Source organism: Oryctolagus cuniculus, chromosome 18 (assembly GCF_051225735.1).
Source record: "Oryctolagus cuniculus isolate XC-2025 breed Fujian yellow rabbit chromosome 18, ASM5122573v1, whole genome shotgun sequence".
Lineage (NCBI taxonomy): Eukaryota > Metazoa > Chordata > Mammalia > Lagomorpha > Leporidae > Oryctolagus > Oryctolagus cuniculus.
Window position 1 is genome coordinate 60,214,763 of NC_142884.1, and position 18,788 is coordinate 60,233,550.

General features: G+C 58.6%; 1 protein-coding gene and 2 long non-coding RNA genes across 3 annotated transcripts in view; 1 reads left to right on the top strand and 2 right to left on the bottom strand.

Annotated features, from left to right (window-relative positions):
* Positions 1-18,788, bottom strand: part of LOC149120983 (uncharacterized) — a 110,264-nt gene that overhangs the window by 19,399 nt on the left and 72,077 nt on the right. The window lies entirely within an intron of this gene.
* LOC149120984 (uncharacterized) overlaps positions 476-18,788 on the bottom strand; it is a 28,017-nt gene continuing 9,704 nt past the window's right edge. The window contains exons 2-3 of the long non-coding RNA XR_016225280.1: positions 4,845-4,950; positions 476-923 (exon numbers count right to left, since the gene is read on the bottom strand). This is a non-coding gene — a long non-coding RNA (uncharacterized LOC149120984). The remainder of the gene's footprint in view (positions 924-4,844; positions 4,951-18,788) is intronic.
* On the top strand, positions 7,208-16,793 carry LOC108176198 (cocaine esterase-like). Its single transcript, XM_070062582.2, is given in 13 exon segments — positions 7,208-7,308; positions 10,485-10,689; positions 11,555-11,693; positions 12,604-12,737; positions 12,819-13,077; positions 13,490-13,588; positions 13,845-13,985; positions 14,081-14,161; positions 14,383-14,527; positions 14,947-15,084; positions 15,566-15,616; positions 15,619-15,637; positions 16,036-16,793. Coding segments are annotated over 13 exon segments (1,677 nt in total). The 5' UTR covers positions 7,208-7,229; the 3' UTR covers positions 16,223-16,793.

Sequence of the window (18,788 nt, forward strand, 5' to 3'; positions counted from 1 at the left end):
TGTAGCATCTTTAGGAAACTTACACATTCAGACCATTTTCCTTTCTAAAAGGCAAATGTTTGAGTTCCTTATATATTCTGGACATCAATCCCTTGTCAGATAAATAATTTGAAACTGTTTCCTCCCCTTCTGCTGGTGTTTCTTCACTCTGTTGATGGATTCCTGTGACCGCAATTGCAGGGGCGGCACTCAGAAGCCATGGCTGGTTCTCTGCGGGTACCAAAGGCCACTCGAGGCTGGTCCCGACACTATTTCTCCCAGGACTGAGGCTGGATCCTGTGCCACGCTGGCTTCCCTGTAGCCTGAAGGGACACAGGCTTTGGAAGCTGCCACTCAAGTGCGTGCCTCTCCAGGGGCTCGGGAGTGCCTCGCTGGGTTCAGATCCACAGGTTCCTATGAAATGTGCAGAACACACCTCTCTGGGGGGAGCTGGGGACATGGAAAGTCACAAGTGATCAGGGGGATAGACCTTAAGAAGTGCCACCGACAGAGGGAGCCTTGGCCTAGCCGTTAAGATGCCATGTGGGACACCTACAATGATATATTGGAGCACCTGGGTTTGAGTCCCAGATCTGCTTTTTTTTTTAAGCTTTATTCATTTATTTGAAAGGCAGAGTTGGGTGGGTGGGTGGGGGGCTTCTCTTCCCAGATGGCTGCCATGGCCAGATCTGGGCCAATCTGAAGCCAGGAAACAGGATCCTCTTCTGGGTCTTCCATGTGGGTGCAGGGGCCCAAGGACTTGAGCCATCTTCTTCTGCTTTCCCACGTGCATTAGCAGAGCACCAAGGGCAGCCTCAGGGCCCCAGCATCGCACACGTGGACCTGCCCCAGACCATGGGGCCCCATCGACTGGGTGCATTCTCAAGGCCCTGGCCTAGGGGCTCCTGCTGCTCCTCCTTGTCCCGGGCCATGGTGAGGCTCCCCTGGGTGGAGATAGGGACCCGGGTAGGATCTGCCCAATCCTGGGCAGTGGGGTCCCAGGGGCCTGGCTGCTGTCAGAGGTCAGAATGAGTGGGTCCTGGATGGCCCCAGGACACTGCCATCATCCTCATGCCCAGGAGACTCACTCTGCTGTGTGGTGAGGGCTGACCTTGGAGGTCACACAGGAAGTCAGCCTTGGACGCTTAGGCAACCCATGGGGAGGGAGGGCACTTAAAATGACATCCAAGTGAAAGGACCAAGAGGCAGCATCATAAAATACCTACAACAAACACTTTCTCCCTGACCCGTGTGACCCCACAGGCCTTCATGGTCATCACAGCGGTGGTGGACGGAGTCTTCCTGCCCAGACACCCCGAGGAGCTGCTGGCCTCGGCTGACTTTCAACCCGTCCCCAGCATCATTGGTTCAACAATGATGAATATGGCTGGGTCCTCCCCAAGGTGAGTGCCCACATTGCCCATGTGGTGGGCAGTTCCTGGGCTTCAAACCTCCAGCACCAGACATGCCCAACTTGGGGCTCTAGCCTTTCCATCAGCTCCTACTTGCGCTGACCCTCAAGAGGAGAGAGACAGACAGGCGATGCGGGAGATTACGCATCAAGCAGCTGAACACTTGGTGAGGTCCCAGGCTCCTGCCACAACAGAGCACATCCCAGACACCTGCCCACACAGGGTCTCCGGGAACCAAGGCTCTGCTGTGTGTTGGGGAGGGGTCTCCCGGAGCCTGGTTCTTCCCCCAGTTTCTGACTATACAGTACCTCCGTCCCCCAGCCTGAGGCTGCTGCCTCCCTCCCAGGAGCTGCTCCCCTCACTCCTTCCCCTTCCCCTGGGCCAGATGCTGCCTCCCGCTTTGGGGGACCTGTTGATGGGCGAGTACATGGGGAGCAATGAGGACCCCAAGACCCTCAGGGCCCAGTTCCAGGAGATGATGGCAGATGCCATGTTCGTGATGCCTGCACTCCGAGTAGCACATTTCCAGCGTGAGTTCATCTGGGACTGAGGCCTCACTCGCTAGGGGGCAGCTCAGAGCTGGGTCCTTTCCTGAGGGTGACACCTGTCCTTCCAAATCCCAATCCATATCTGAAGTGGGGCCCAGGGTGCCGGGCATTTGGTGTTGCTCCTCTCAATAACCCTCCATGACAGTTCCAGAGATGCACATCTCGGCTATGGAAGGGGGGAGGAGACAGCTGAGTGAGCTCCACTCACTGTGCCCAGACCTCATAGCCACGAAGTCCAAGGCCAGATCTAATCCAGGCCATGCCCACTGCACCTGCTCCACCCCGGATTCTGCTATACTGCCAGGACCCAGCCTAGTGTGGCAATGATATGTGGTCCCCATGGTCACACATCTCCTTGTTCCTCCCCAGGTTCCCACGCCCCTGTCTACTTCTACGAGTTCCAGCATCGACCCAGCTTCACAAAGGACCTCAGGCCGCCCCACGTGAGGGCCGACCACGGTGATGAGCTGCTCTTTGTGTTCAGATCCCTTTACTTTGGCAGCAAAGGTGAATCTTCCTCCATTACCAGGATGGGATGAGGTCCAGGCTCTCTCTGAGGGGCTCTGCACGCCCACTGGGATGAAAGCAGGAGGCTCAGATAGGATCCATGGTCCAAAGTCTTACAGCTCAGATGGCAGGGCCAGGTTTGGGTCTGAGAACCTGCAGGGTGCAGCCTCTGCTCCCTCCTCCTCTGCCTGCCCAAAGATGAATGTCCAGCCTGGGTGTACAGCAGGTTCAAAGTCAGGTCTGTTTGTTTACAAATGTCCCAGGGACAGAGGGAAGCAACCATCCAATCAAGGAAGAAGCCAATGTGAATGACTTAGGGGATGACAGGGGACGTGAAAATGACAAAGGCTGGTTCCACTGGTGAAGGAAAGACAAACAGGTTGGCGAGTAGCCGAGGGTCAGCTCCACCTGGGCTGGAGCGAGGTGCATGATGGGGCATCAGGACTGGGGTGGCTGGAGCTGACCCTGCCCCTCCCCTCTGCAGTACCCCTCACTGAGGAGGAGGAGCTGCTGAGCAGGAGGGTGATGAAGTACTGGGCCAACTTTGCTCGCAATGGGTGAGACGACCCCAGAAATCCCAGGGACCTGGGACCCTCTGCCCTCCCTCCTGTGTGGGGGCCTCACAAGCATCCAGGGACCTAAGTCATGTGACAGCGCCCTCCCCAGCTGCAGGACCCACTGGCACTCACAGGGGGACCAGGCACATCTTCCCATCTCCCAGTGACTTTGGGGTGGGCCACAAGCTGCTCTCATCCGCTTCCTGACATCTTGTCTGCAGGAACCCCAACAGCGAGGGCCTGCCGCACTGGCCCGTGTTCGACCAGGACCAGCGATACATGCAGCTGAACGTGCAGCCTGCAGTGGGCCAGGCCCTGAAGGCCCGCAGGCTCCAGTTCTGGACCCACACCCTCCCCAGAGGGTCCAGGAGCTAAGGGGCGCTGAGCAGAAGCACACGGAGCTGTAGCTGCCTGTGTGGGGGTGGGGGCCCCCGATGCGCTCATATATACCCACGAAGGAGAGATTTATTCTGCAGTCTCATGTGGCCACTCACTCACCTGGCCTCTGTCCACTCAGCAGACCACTGTGGAGAACCCAGGGCATGAGGTTCATTGCCAAGCCTGCCCTAGGTCCCTCGTGTGAGATGCACCCAGACACCCTCCATGGAGCCATATTTGCCAACACCAGTGCCTATCCAGCTTCCTCAACACGCACTGGACCCTGGGCCCCTCCAGCTTCATGCCCCCTCCACCTTCTCCACACCCTCCCTCTCCTCTCTTCCCAGTCCCATTCCCTCCCAATGTCGAGGGAGCTGCGCTGGGCATTGTTGCCCACCCCTGGGTGCCTTAAGACCCCTCCTCCTCCTCCCAGCATGCCTGTGATCTCACATCTCTTAGAGGCCACAGAGGACCAGGACTCCAGGAGTCACCGTGGCTTCGTCCCTGCAAGCTGCCATGAGTGGTGCCTCAATCCCATCCATGCAGCACAAATAAAGGGTTCCAGTCCTTTCACGCCTGAGTCACATTCACCTGAGTGAACCTGCCACGTTTTCTTAGACCCTCAGCTCTCAAGAGACACCTGGTTACCTGCACACCTGGGATACCATGATTCATTGATGCAGTAAACCTGGAGTATAGGGCTGTTGCTTTACACAGGGGTTAAGCCTCTACCCATGTCGCTGGCATCTCATATGAGGACAGTTCAGGTCCCAGCTGCTCCACTCCTGATCCAGATCTCTGCTAAGGCACCTGGGAAAGCAGCAGAGGAGGGCCCAAGGGCTTGGGCCCCTGCCACCCACGTGGGGTACACAGATAATGTTTCTTCCTCTGGACTTTGCCCTGGGTAGCCCTGGCCATAGTGGCTGAGAGAGCCCTGGGCTGAGCAGAGGTCAAGGCCAGTTCTCAGGAGCCACAAAGTCAGCCTTCATGAGCCAGGGTCCACTTCCCCTGGGGGCTCCCGTGCCCAGGCTGCTCCTCCTTCCTGCAGGGAGCCTGATGTTTCCTACACTCAGGCTGACTCCAGGCCCCCCACCACACTGCGGTCGCAGGACCACACGTACCCTGCTGGGTGCCCGGTGGGGATGGTGTGGGCCCTGGGTCTTACATTTTACTTAAGGTTCTTGTCCCCATGGAGATGAGGATTCACAGCAGCAGCAACAGGCAGTGCACAAAAGCAGCTTTGATTTCAAGGACAGAGAGCGTGACCACACCTGCACGCCTACTGAGGGCCGCCACCCATGGAGAGACCCTCAGCAGGAATGGGCCAGGGTTGCCAGGAGGAAGAGAGGAAGAGGCAGCCCAAGGAGGATTCCCAAGCACAGCCAGGGGCAGAGAGGGCCCTCCCCTTTCTCATCCCAGGGGGCGGTGCCCTAAATGCATAACCCAGTGGGGTGGGATCTCACCTGTGGGAATATTGAAGGGATTGTTATGGCCCCTCCATCCAGAATTTCACTTCCATGTTTCCATCACACTTTCTCCTTCCTGGGTCAGCTGACACACAGGTGCACCCTGGGAAATTGGTGTAAAAGATGACAAGCAGGGGCTAGCACTGTGGTTCAGTGGGTTAATGCCCTGGACTGTAGTGCCGGCATCCATAATAGGCACCAGTTCGAGACCCGGCTGTTCCACCTCTGATCAAGCTCTCTGCTACGGCCTAGGATAGCAGTAGAAGATGGCCCTTGGGCTCCTGCAGCCATGTGGGAGACTGAAAAGAAGCTCCTGGCTACAGGCTTCGGATAGCGCAGCTCCGGCCATTGTGGCCAATGGGGAATGAACCAATGGATGGAAGACCTCTCTCGCTCTCTACCTCTCCTCTCTGAGTGAAACTCTGATTTAAAATAAATAAATAAATAAATAAGTAAATATTAAAAAAAGATTGACAAGCAAAGGGATAAAGTTGCAATGCAGGCCTGGCAAAGTTCCAGCTCCCGAATTCCCGTTGTTCTTCCTGCCTGGTTGCCAGGTATCAGGACCAGCAGGTTTTCACTGTCAAGGAGAGGACAGAACTGTGTCTCAGAAGAAGCTGAGGACACAGCACACATTGGGTTCAGCCCTTAGTTAGTGCCATGGTCACTGCCTCTCAAAACCTGGACCCTGAGTGAGCAGGGAGGGGATGGGCAGAGTCGGGAAAGGATGGAGGAGGGGCCTGGACCCAGTGGGCACCCAGCCTGGAAACTGTCGCTCCCCCTGTTCGTGGAGGAACGACACAGGACCCTGCGCTGTTCTTTTGTCTGCTCGGCCCTTCCCGGGTTTGCTGCTGGTTCTTCCCGGGTTGGCTACCGTCCCTTCCACCTCCGTGGAAGGGCGGTTCCCCCTGCCACTTTCCCCACTTCCGCGGGGGAGCGGCAAACCGCTGGCTGGCTCTCTCGGGGGCTGCACAGGTGTTCCTTCAGATAGATGTTCCTGGTGCATGTTGTCTCTCTCCTCCTTTATAGTCCTCTTCCGCCAATCCCAACTCTGCTACCCACACGCCGAGTACGCTGCTCTCCTCCAATCAGGAGCAGGTCCTACAGTTTATTGGTTGAACTGGAGGCAGCTGAGTAGAAGCTGTTTCTCCCTTCTCAGCGACATATTGTGGGAGAGCAGATGCATAGAATAAGTCTTAATTCCAGTAACTTAGTCTAGTCCGAGTTGCTCCCAGTTGCTCCCCACAGAAACCAAGGGGGAGCTTCCAGAATTGAGGAAGAGTGACACCTGCCAGCCTTGGGTCAGGGGTTCTCTGAGGCCGACAGTGTGGCACAGCAGGTTAAGCCACCATCTGCAGTGCCTACATCCCGTCTAGGGCAGAGCTGAGTCCTGGCGGCTTCACTTCCGATCCAGCTCCCTGGGAATGTGCCTAGGAAAGCAGCAGCAGAAGGCCCACGTGCTTGGGTCTCTGCACTCACCTGGGAGACCCAGAAGAAGCTCCTGCCCCTGTTTGGCCTGGTCCAGCCCCAGCAGTTTGGGAGTGAACCAGATGATGCAAGATCTCTCCCTTGGGGCCAGAGCTGTGGCACAGTGGGTAAGGTCGCTGCCTGCGGTGCCAGTATCCACGGTGGGCTACAGTTCAAGACCCGGCTGCCCCACTTCTGATCCAGCTCTCTGCTGTGGCCTGGGAAAGCAGTGGAGGATGGCCCAGGTCCTTGGGTGCAGCCTGGCCATTGAAGCCATCGGGGGAGTGAACCAACAGATGGAAGACCTATCTACTTCTCCCTCTCTCTCTCTACTTCCCCTCTCTCTGTGTGTATTTGTGACTTTCAAGAAAAGTAAGCAAATCTTAAAAAAAATTACTCCATTATCTCTCCTTGACTCTCTGGAACTCTGCCTTTTAAATAAATAAGTATTTTTTTTTTAACATATTCTCAGAGAAGGCCTCCAGGGTGTCCAGTCACAGCCCAGTGCTGCTTGCTGTCCATCCCTACACTATCCTGGAGTCAGCCGGCGAGGACAGTAAACTTGGTGACTCCAGGACTGAGGAGAGGGATTGGACACCCAGAGGAGCCAGGAGCCAGGGGGGAGGCAGGAGCCAGGGGAGGCAGGAGCCAGGGGAGGCAGGAGCCAGCTGAGGCAGAGGCCAGGGGAGGAGCAGGGAGCCAGGGGAGGAGCTGGGAGCCAGGGGAGGCAGCCCCGCCGGAGACCCCACCAGGCCCTGTCTTCTCAGTCCTGCTCTCCTGTAGGGCCCCCAAGCCCCACCCCCAGGGCTCACCCCGCCTATTCCCTGCAAGTCCTGGCCTGGGCCAGGGTCCACCCCTAGAGCGCTCCAGGCAACCTCTGGGCACAGTGCAACACACGCAGACCTGCTTCAGACCATGGGGACGCACCAACAGGGCACGCGGAAAGGCGCCATGGCCTGCGGGCTCCTGCTGCTCCTTCTCATCCAGGCACACGGTGAGGATCCTGCGGGGGGCGACAGGAACCCGGGTCCCATCTGCCCAATCCCTCAGTTAGAGCCTGCGGCCCCGGGAGAGCAACACCTGGCAGCTGTAGCTGGCAGAAGTGACAGTGACAGCCCCTGAGGCTGGGGAGGCTCGGGGCTGCCCAAGGCTCCAGACACAGAGCACTGAGCCCAACTTATGGGCTCTGAGCAGAGCGCCTCTTGGTCGGCAGCCCAGAGACAGGTAGCGCCATGGGAACTGGGGACGTTCCCTGGGATCGAGGCTGCAGGAGCAAGTGACCCCGACAGTGAGGAGCCTGCCCTGGCACCATTTGTCTCCAGGGCTGATGACAATTGGCAGAGAAGCTCCCTGCCCCCAGAAGGTGGCCAGTAGTAGTAACTGGACCTGACAATGCAAAGCCCCTGATGCCAATCCAGAAGCCCATCTGTAAGCCAGGGTCTCCTCTGACCCCGTGCACCTGCCAGGGACGTTTGCAGGGCAAAGGTGCCAGGGCAAATGTGACCCCACCCTAGAACCTGGCATCTGTTTTATCCTGAGCTCAGGCCATGTGGGTATTACCCATGGCGTGTGTCCTTGATTCTTTGTCTACTCATTCTAAAGGCCCAGGTCTCTAACCCCACCCTCTCCCTATCTAATCCCCAGCACAGGCCCCCCTCCTCCTCCTCCATGCTCACCCACAGGCTCCCCGCCTGCCCTGCAATGCACAGACTCTCCCGGCGACCAGGACCTTCCAGGCAGATCGTCTTCCCCACATCACTGTGGTTCCTAATAAAGTAATATCTGGGGCTGGGTCCCCACTCAGAGAGGGGGCAGTTGTTCTCCAAGGTCCCTGGGAGTCGCTGTGCGTGTCCGGGGCAGGAACCGCAGCAGCGTCTGCACGGAAGCCGCCCCTGTCATCCATGGACTCTGCTGAGCTCAGCTCACTGTCAGCCTCACAGCCAGAACTGCCGCTGAAGGCAGCGCTGTCCTCCATGGTTGGGGCGAACGACAAGGACAAGGTCGGGACCAGCTCAGGACAGAGGCGCTGTTTACTCACCCGCTCCGGGGCCAGGCTCTCCTCTCCCTGACCCCGGGGCCCAGAGCACCCCTTGTGGCCAGGCATAGCCTACTGTGACATTCCTCCTGAGGATGAGTCAGCTTTCATGGGCTGGGGATGATTGATTTCTGCTGGTTTGAAGGCAGAGACACAGGGAGAGGGAGAGCCAGAGTGAGAAAGAGCTCTCCCCTCCACGGTCTCCCTCAGACGCCCGCTGTGTTAGGAGGGGAGCATCCCAGCGGCCTTGCTACTGCTGCTCCAAGTGTCTGCCCAACAGTTGGCACTTCCCTTGGGCTTCTACCGAGGGTGGGACCTGCAGGGCGGTGGAGCTCCAGGTTAAGTGTTGCAGGACTGCCCCTCGGGTTCCCAGAGCAGGTGTCCCATTTCCCTACCCCAGCGATGCACAGAGGTCCCCTCCCCACCCCCGCGCCTGCGCTCTGCACCCCTGTGCGGTTGCCCTGTGTTGCTGAGTCTCCCTCACGCTTCAGCTCCCCCTCTGCCTCGCTGTGCTCTTCCTCCTGATTCCTGTGTTGAGAAACCGATGTACCCCTGGCTCTCTCTGGAGGGGGAGGCCCCGTCCCTGTGGTGCCTTCTGGCCGTTCCTCTGTCCCCTCACCCTGTGTACACAGGAATTGTACCTAGAGGCTCCATCAGGTTCAGCTGTGATGGTTCCGCATCTGTTATTTCTAGTTTTGGCAAGACCAGCATGTGGTGCTGAGTCCTCACCATAGAACATCTCGTCTTTTTCATTTCTGATTCGTGGCACAACATAGGTCATGAGGGGCCGCATTGGGAGCAGCCGTGGAGACACCGCTGGACGCCCCAGCCCTGAGCCCTGTGCTCGGGTCCTGCCTCGGCACCTCCTGACTCCAGCTTCCTGCCAACGTGCAGGCTGAGAGGCAGCAGGGGGGCTCCAGTACTGATCCCTGCTTCCCACTGGGAGACCCCGATTGTGGTCAGGGCTCCTGGCCTATCAGGGACCCGTCCCAGCTGTGGTGGGCATTTGGAGAGGGAACCAGCACCAGGACATCTCTGTCTCTCTGTGCGTGTCTCTGTCTACTTTCAATAAATGAATAAAAATTACAAACAAAATCCACTGAGGTGTCAGGTCCCACTTGCTTCCTCATCACTTGTGTGAGATCCTTGTCTGTGGGCACATCCTTACAGCTTCCTGCTGATGTGTGCCTGGCACCTGCTGATTCATTGGTAGAAACTCTTTACTAATCCATGGCTTCCCCATTCGGTGACTTCGTCACCTCCTCCCTCGCTGGTCCCCAGGTCAGGTTGAGCTTGTCCTGTCCTGGGCACAGTCACCTCCCTCCTGGATTCATAGAACCAATGCCATCTCTTTTACAGATCATGCTTTGTTTTGGTTTTTAAAAAAAAATGATTTATATAAGACAATGATGTAAAAATGTTTTGTATTGTCTTTAAGATTTCTTATTTATCAGAAATGCTGAGTTCCAGACAGAAAGGGAAAACAGATCTTCCATCCTCTGATTCCCTCCGCATGTGTGCATAACAGCCAGGGCTGGGCCAGTCCAAAACCAGGAGCCATCCAGGGCCTCCAGGAGGGTGCAGGGCCCAGGCGCTGGGGGATTCTATTACGTCCCCAACCCATTAGCAGGGAGCTGGATCTGGGGTGAAGCAGCCAGGATGGAACTGTGTAGGGGATGCTGGCCATGCAGGCTGTGGGTGCACCCGAGCGCCACTACACCGCCCCCTAGAGGACGCTTCCTTTCTTCCCTTCTTGTGGCCTGGAGCATGAGCCTCCTAGCAGGGGAGCCTGGTCAGTCTGGTGCTCACAGCTCTACCTCCTGTGACCGAGGGCAGTCAGCAGAAAGGACGCTCTCCTCGCCCCCAGGGCTGTCACCTGCGCTGACTCCTAGTGCTCAGGGAGGGTGCTAGGTCCCAGGAGCCTCGGGAGCTGTGGGATGTCCTGGGCTGGGCAGGGACAGCACTGCTGGCTGGAGATGGGGGAGAGTTTCTCATGCAGGACGTTGGTCAGGTCAGTGTTTGTAGGTCTGAGGCCTTGGCAAGGCTGAGGTGCCGATGCCAAGGAGAGGCCACAGCAGCAGTGTGGGAGGGCAGCTCATGGGGAGCCCCCACCTGCTGTACCTCTCTGCCCACAGGCCAGGACTCTGCCATCCCCATCCGGAACACGCACACGGGGCAAGTGCGCGGGAGCCTGGTCCACGTGGAAGGCACCGATGCGGGCGTCCACACCTTCCTGGGAATTCCCTTTGCCAAGCCACCTCTGGGGCCGCTGCGCTTTGCACCTCCTGAACCTGCTGAAGCTTGGAGTGGAGTGAGGGACGGGACCTCCCACCCAGCCATGTAAGCGCTCCCAGGGCACAGGGAAGCTCCGGCCCTGGGGGGAGGTCAGGGGAAAGATCCTCTGAGTTCTGGGCCAGGCCAGCTGTCCTGGGACAGAGCTCGCATAACCAGCTTTCCCAGTGGATGATGGCTCCCTGGTGCGTTATTCAGTGAGTCTGCTTAGGCTTCTGGTTCAGTGACCATGAAATGCTTTGGAGCCAGAACTTGGCACTGAGAGCACATTAAATCCAGGTACAAAGAGAAAAGCAGAGATGCTCTCCCCGTGTCCAGGAGAGGCCACAGGCTCTCTGCCTGCAGGGGGCGCTGTGTCTGAGTGAGGTTCACCTGGCTCCACATGCTTGTAGGAGGCCCTGACTCCATCAGCAGATCCTGCAGCTCCCTGAGATGGGCACCAGAGGGGGTCGTCATGGTCACTGAGCCAAGGGCAGGGCAAGGACATTGGCCAGGGACACGTGTATGTCCTTAGGACTGGAGACTGTGGGAACGGGGAGGTTCCTGAGTCTAGAGTGAAGGTGAGGGTCGTCCACTGCCCTTCCTGGGGAAACGCCATCCGTCCATCCAGGCTCGTGTGCGGGAGGCTGGCCTGCTCCGGCGTGGCTGGGTCTGGGCATCCAGCACTGAGTGTCCCTTCTGCAGTCACGACTTCCCAGAGTCCCCTGTCAGTCAAGAGTGGTCCCCAGACTCTCAGACACCTGAGGTTCCCTGATGTTGGACCATCCCAGCTCACCCAGAGTCCAGGACCTGGATCCTGGTGGGAAGTGTCTTAGGGAGGCCCATGAGTGAGCAGGGCTGTAGGAGGAGGCCCGGGAGGGTCGGGCACACTAGACCCAGGCTCTAGACTAATGGCTGCCTTGGGTGGCTCCAGGTGTCTGCAGAATTTTGCTATTATGGGTCAAAGTGTTCTGCAGCTGAACATCACCCTGCCTTCAATCCCCATGTCCGAGGACTGCCTGTACCTCAACATTTACTCGCCTGCACATGCCCGTGAGGGCTCTGACCTGCCTGTGAGTGTGGTGCTGGGGGAGGGGGAGGGGGAGGGGTAGGAGATTGGGAGAGGGGGAGGGGGAGAGGGAGAGGGAGCTGGGGAGGGGGAGAGGGAGAGGGGAAGGGGGATTGGGGGAGACAGGGAGGTGGAGGAGACTGGGATGGGGAAGGAGGAGAGGAGGAGGGAGAGGAGAGTGGGAGAGGGAGAATGGGAGAGGGAAAGGGAGAGGGAGGAGGAGGAGGGAGGAGGAGACGGGAGAGGGGGAGGGGGAGAGTAAGGAGGAGAGGGGAGGGGGGAGGGGGAGAGGGAGAGAGAGAGTTGGCCATGGTGGGAGGGCATTGCCTTCTGCTAGAAGATGAGGAAGGAGAAGCTGAGCACGGGCCCTCCTGTGAGTGCACCCTGTCCAGAAGCCTCTCACTATGGGAGCCAAGAAGTGCTGCTCCCCCACCGTGGGCAGCTGAGGCCTGGGCACGGGGCCCCAGGGACTGAGCTGTTAGAGGTCCGGCTCTATTGGCCTCAAAAGGACCTGGGACACCTGCAGCATCCTCTTGCCCAGGAGGCACACTCAGTGACCCCTGGCTACCCTCAGACGTCACCACAGCTCCCAGACACAGATGGTGTGGGGGCCTGAAGAAGGGAAGGCACTAGGATGAGCATCCGTGTGGATGGATGAGAGAGACAGCCGTTATTTGTCCACCTTACGGGGGCTCAGAAGTTGACAGACCAGGCTTTGAACATGGAGTTAGACTCAGGATGGTTGGCCAAGCCTTCCTGATTATACCTGGGTCCCTGGTTCATGGCCCAGATCCTGCACTCTGGCCAGAGTTGTACTTGGCTCTGCACAGACCCCAGGTACTGGTTAGACCAGGTGGGGGATGAGCATTCTTTAGGTGGAGGAAGCCACGAGTTAAGCCCTTGACTTTCCACAGGTGATGGTGTGGATCCACGGTGGTGGGCTGACCGTGGGCATGGCTTCCATGTGCGACAGTACTGCACTGGCAGCATTTGAGGACGTGGTGGTGGTCAATATTCAGTACCGCCTGGGAGTCCTGGGCTTCTTCAGGTGAGACCGGGGCTGTGGTGGGCCCTGCGGGAAGTGTGGCACCAGGACAGCCCTGTGATCCCTGTCCCTGCCACTTTTCAGCACTGGAGACCAGCACGCCGCCGGCAACTGGGGCTACCTGGACCAAGTGGCCGCGCTGCGCTGGGTCCAGCAGAATATCGCCCACTTTGGAGGCAACCCTGGCCGGGTCACCATTTTCGGCGTGTCTGCGGGTGGCACAAGTGTGTCCTCCCATGTGCTGTCACCCATGTCCCAAGGTCTCTTCCACGGAGCCATCATGGAGAGTGGGGTGGCCCTGCTGCCCACCCTCATCCCCAGGTCATCTGAGGTGGTCTCCACAGTGAGTGTCCTCACTGCCCAGGCCTGCTGCTCCTGCCTATACTTCATCTCTGATCAAGGGGCACAAGGAGGGAGGACCATCGGGTTCTCAGGCCCTGCTGCCTACCACTGCATTACTGAGAGGCTCTAGGGTTAGAAGCCACACACCTGTGTCCCAGCAGAGGCAGAGGTGGTTCTCAGCTCCACCAGCTGCCTGCCCTGAGCCCCAGGTTTTCAGCAACCAGCTCAGCAGGTGCTGCCCACTGCGGCTGGGCGGTGCCAAGTCATGGGGAAGGAGCAACAATCAGCTTCCACTGCAGCCGTGCACACACCACACCCTGTGTGATCTGGGGTGCAGCTGCCTCCAGTGGGGCCTTGGAAAACCCCCACGACTCCAGCATGGCTGTGCCAGCCCCTGTGTGGTCCCGTTACAGGTGGTGGCCAACCGGTCTGGCTGTGGCCAGGTGGACTCTGAGACCCTGGTGCGCTGCTTGCGGGCCAAGAGTGAAGAGGAGATGCTGGCTATCACCAAGGTCGGGCCCCGTGCACATGGGTGAGGGGGTGATGGGCTTGTGTGCACCTCATAGTCCCCGGGACAGCTTCCTCGCATCCATGCCTCCTGACATCCCAGCCCTGGATGGAACAGGGGACCCAGTCCTGGATGCCAGGCTGGGGCCCCTAGGGGGTGAGGGTGAACACGCTGGGCTGAGCCAATCGGGGATGGAGAACGCAGAGGGCTTTAAAGAGCACCTGGGACACAGTTTCCTCCCTACCCCCTGTGACCCACAGGCCTTCATGCTAATCCGAGGGGTGGTGGACGGAGTCTTCCTGCCCAGACACCCTGAGGAGCTGCTGGCCTCGGCTGACTTTCAACCCGTCCCCAGCATCATTGGTGTCAACAATGATGAGTATGGCTGGGTCATCCCTAAGGTGAGTGCCCACATTGCCCATGTGGTGGGCAGGTTTCTGGGCTTCAAAACTCTAGGCACAGCCATGCCAACATGGGACTCTCGCCTCTCTATCAGCTCCTACTTGCCATTGACCCTCAAGAAGAGAGAGACAGACAGGCGATGCGGGAGATTACGCATCAAGCAGCAGAACAGCTGGTGAGGCCCCCAGGCTCCTGCCACAACAGAGCGCATCCCAGACACCTGCCCACACAGGGAATCCGGGAACCAAGGCTCAGCTGTGTGTTTGGGGAGGGGTCTCCCGGAGCCTGGTTCTTCCCCCAGTTTCTGACTATACAGGACCTCCGTCCCCCAGCCTGAGGCTGCTGCCTCCCTCCCAGGAGCTGCTCCCCTCACTCCTTCCCCTTCCCCTGGGCCAGATGCTGCCTCCCGCTTTGGGGGACCTGTTGATGGACGAGTACATGGGGAGCAATGAGGACCCCAAGACCCTCATGGCCCAGTTCCAGGAGATGATGGCAGACGCCATGTTCGTGGTGCCTGCACTCCGAGTAGCACATTTCCAGCGTGAGTTCATCTGGGACTGAGGCCTCACTCGCTAGGGGCAGCTCAGAGCTGGGTCCTTTCCTGAGGGTGACGCCTGTCCTGTCCTGGTCCCAATCCGATTCTTCAATGGGGCCCAGGGTGCCGGGGACTTGGTGTCCCTGCTCTCAGTAAACCCCCATGGCTTGTTCCAGATACCGACATCTCCACTCTGGTACAGTGGAGCAGATTGGGCTGAGTGAGCTTTACTCACTGACCCAGACCTCAAAGGCATGAAGTCCAACGCCAGGATCTAACCCAGGGCTTGCCCAATGTGCCTGTTCCCCCTGCTACCTCTCCCCAACTGCCCAGGACCCAGCCTGGTGAAGCAATTATGTGTCATCCCCATGGGCATTGTAGGAGAACACCGGGAAGGGGCCACCCATCTCCCTGTCCATCCCCAGGTACCCACGCCCCTGTCTACTTCTACGAGTTCCAGCATCGACCCAGCTTCACAAAGGACCTCAGGCCGCCCCACGTGAGGGCCGACCACGGCGATGAGCTGCTCTTTGTCTTTAGATCACATTTCTTTGGCAACAAAGGTGAATCCTCCTCCTTCACCAGGATGGGATGAGGTCCAGGCTCTCTCTGAGGGGCTCTGCACCCACCATTGGGATGAAAGGAAGAGGCTCAGATGGGATCCAGGGTCCAAAGTCTTACAGCTCAGAGGGCAGAGCAGGTTTGGGTCTGAGAGTCCTGAGGGTGCAGCCTCTGCTCCCTCCTCCTGAGCCCTCCCAGGGATGAGTGTCCAGCCTGGGTGCACTTGGCTTCAAAGTCAGGTCTGTTTCCTTAGAAATGTCCCAGGGTCAGAGGAAGAAGCAATGCAGGCAAGGGAGAAGCCAGTGTGATGACTTAGAGGCTGACTGGGATCGTGGAGCGTCACACAGCAGGTCCCACTGGTGAGGGAAAGACATAGAGGTTGGCGAGTAGCCGAGGGTCAGCTCCACCTGGGCTGCGAGCATGGTGAATGTTGAGGCAGCAGGACTGGGGTGGCTGAGCTGACCCTGCCCCTCCCCTCTGCAGTGCCCCTCACTGAGGAGGAGGAGCTGCTGAGCAGGAGGGTGATGAAGTACTGGGCAACTTTGCTCGCAACGGGTGAGACAATCCCCCCCTCCAAACCACAGGGACCTGGGACCCACTGCCCTCCCTTCTAAGTCACATGACAGCGCCCTCAACAGCTGCAGGACCCACTGGCAATCACAGGGGCCCTGGGGACCAGGCACACTCTTCCCATCTCCCAGTGACCTGGGGTGGCCATGAGCTGCTCTGCCCAGAGTCTCCCTGTGGGGGAGGGACAGGCCAGGTCAGGGTGCTGGGTCCCCATGTGGGGCTGACACCAGGGGGAGGTCATTCTGTTGCTGCTTCTGGAAACCCATTCCTCACTCCCTCCTGCCTGCAAGGTGGCCTGGCCGGACCCCAGATAGGTGCTCAGGGCTGGGCTGGGCAGGGCTCAGAGTGACCGCACTGCCCCCTTCCTGACGTCTTGTCTGCAGGAACCCCAACGGCGAGGGCCTGCCATACTGGCCCGTGTTCGACCAGGACCAGCGATACCTGCAGCTGAACGTGCAGCCTGCAGTGGGCCAGGCCCTGAAGGCCCGCAGGCTCCAGTTCTGGACCCACACCCTGCCCCAGAGGGTCCAGGAGCTAAGGGGCACTGAGCAGAAGCACAAAGAGCTGTAGCTTCCTGTGTGGGGTGGGGGACAGGGGCTCCAGTGCAGGTGGGGCCCCGATGCACTCACACACATCCCCGGAGGAGCCATGCATTCAGCACTCTCATACGGCCACTCACTTCTCCTGGCCTCCGTCCACTCAGCAGACCGTTGTGAAGAACCAGGGCTTGAGGTTCATTGTCAAGCCTGCCCTGGGTCCCCTCGTGTGAGACACACCCAGTACACCCTCCATGGAGCTGTATGGGGCAACACCAGTGCCAGCCCTGCTTCCTGAACACCCACTGGGCCTTGGGCCCCTCCTGCTTCTTGCCCCCTCCACCTTCTCCGCACCCTCCCTCTCTATCCTCCCAGCCCCAGGCCCTCCCCACCTGGAGGGAGCTGGTTGGGGATTGTTGTCCACCCCTAGGTGCCTCAAGCCCTCCCCCTACTCCTCCTCCCAGCATGCCTGTGATCTCACATCTCTTAGAGGCCACAGAGGACCCAGACACCAGGAGTCACCGTGGCTTCATCCCTGCAGGCTGCCATGAGTGACGCCCTCAATCCCATCCATGTAGCACAAATAAAGGGTTCCAGTCCTTTCACACCTGAGTCACATTCACCTGAGTGAACCTGCCACGTTTTCTTAGACCCTCAGCTCTCTAAGACACCTGGTTACCTGCACAGCTGGGATACCATGAATCATTGATGCAGTAACCTGGAGTATAGGGCTGTTGCTTTGTAAAGGGGGTTAAGCCTCTAACCATGTCTCTGACATCTCATATGAGTGACAGTTGAGGTCCCAGCTGCTCCACTCCTGATCCAGATCTCTGCTAAGGCACCTGGGAAAGCAGCAGAGGAGGGCCCAAGGGCTTGGGTCCCTGCCACCCAGGTGGGGTACACAGATAATATTTCTCCCTCTGGAATTTGCCCTGGGCTAGCCCTGGCCATGGTGGCTGAGAGAGCCCTGGGCTGAGCAGAGGTCAAGGCCAGTTCTCAGGAGGCATAAAGTCAGCCTTCATGAGCCAGGGTCCACTTCCCCTGGGGGCTCCCGTGCCCAGGCTGCTCCTCCTTCCTGCAGGGAGCCTGATGTTTCCTACACTCAGGCTGACTCCCGGACCCCCCACTGCTGTCACAGGACCACACGTACCCTGCTGGGTGCCCGGTGGGGAAGGTGTGGGCCCTGGGTCTTACATTTTACTCAAGGTTCTTGTCCCCATGGAGATGAGGATTCACAGCAGCAGCAGCCACAGGCAGTGCACAAAAGCAGCTTTGATTTCAAGGACAGAGAGCGTGACCACACCTGCACGCCTACTGAGGGCCGCCTCACACGGAGAGACACTCAGCAGGAATGGGCCAGGGTTGCCAGGAGGAAGAGAGAAGAGGCAGCCCAAGGAGGATTCCCAAGCACAGCCAGGGGCAGAGAGGGCCCTCCCCTTTCTCATCCCGGGGGGCGGTGCCCTAAATGCATAACCTAGTGGGGTGGGATCTCACCTGTGGGAATACGGAAGGGATTGCTATGGCCCCTCCATCCAGAATTTCACTTCCATGTTTCCATCATGGCTTCTCCTTCCTGGTCCCAGCTAGAACACAGGTACATCCTGGGAAAGTGGTGTCACAGTGTGTTAAGCCACAATCTGCAGTGCCCTCATCCCATGTAGACACAGAGCTGAGTCCTGGCGGCTTCACTTCCGATCCTGCTCCCTGGGAAAGTGCCTAGGAAAGCAGCAGAGAAGGCCCACGTGCTTGAGTCTCTGCACTCACCTGGGAGACCCAGAAGAAGCTCCTGGCTCCTGGCTTTGGCCTGGTCCAGCCCCAGCAGTTTGGGGAGTGAACCAGATGATGCAAGATCTCTCCCTTGGGGCCACAGCTGTGACATAGTGGGTAAGGTCGCTGCCTGCAGTGCCAGCATCCCTATAGGCACCGGTTCAAGACCCGGCTGTCCCACTTCTGATCCAGTTCTCTGTTGTGGCCTGGGAAAGCTCTGGAGGATGGCCCAGGTGCTTTGGGCCCCAGTACTCGCATGGGAGACCTGAGGAAGCTCCTGGCTCCTGGCTTCAGATCGGCGCAGCCAGGCCGTTGCAGCCATCTGGGGGAGTGAAAGAGCGGATAGAAGACGTCTCTCTCTCTCTCTGCTTTTCCCTCTCTCTCTGTGTATCTGTGACTTCAAGTAAAATAAGCAAATCTTAGAACAAACAAAGCAATCACTCCCTTATCTCTCCTTGTCTCTCTGTAACTTGCCTTTCAAATAAATAACAAAATATTTTTTAATAGATTCTCAGAGAAGGCCTCCTGGGTGTCCAGTCACAGCCCATTGCTGCTTGCTGTCCATCCCTACACTATCCTGGAGTCAGCCGGCGAGGACAGTAAACTTGGTGACTCCAGGACTGAGGAGAGGGATTGGACACCCAGAGGAGCCAGGAGCCAGGGGGGAGGCAGGAGCCAGGAGAGGCAGCCCACCAGGCCCTGTCCTCTCAGTCCTGCTCTCCTGCAAGGCCCCCAAGCCCCGCCCCAGGGAGGCGGCCTGCTTGTTCCCTACCTCTCCTGGGCTGGGCCCGGGTCCGCCCCTGAATCAACGCCCCCCCAACTCCCCTTCCCCC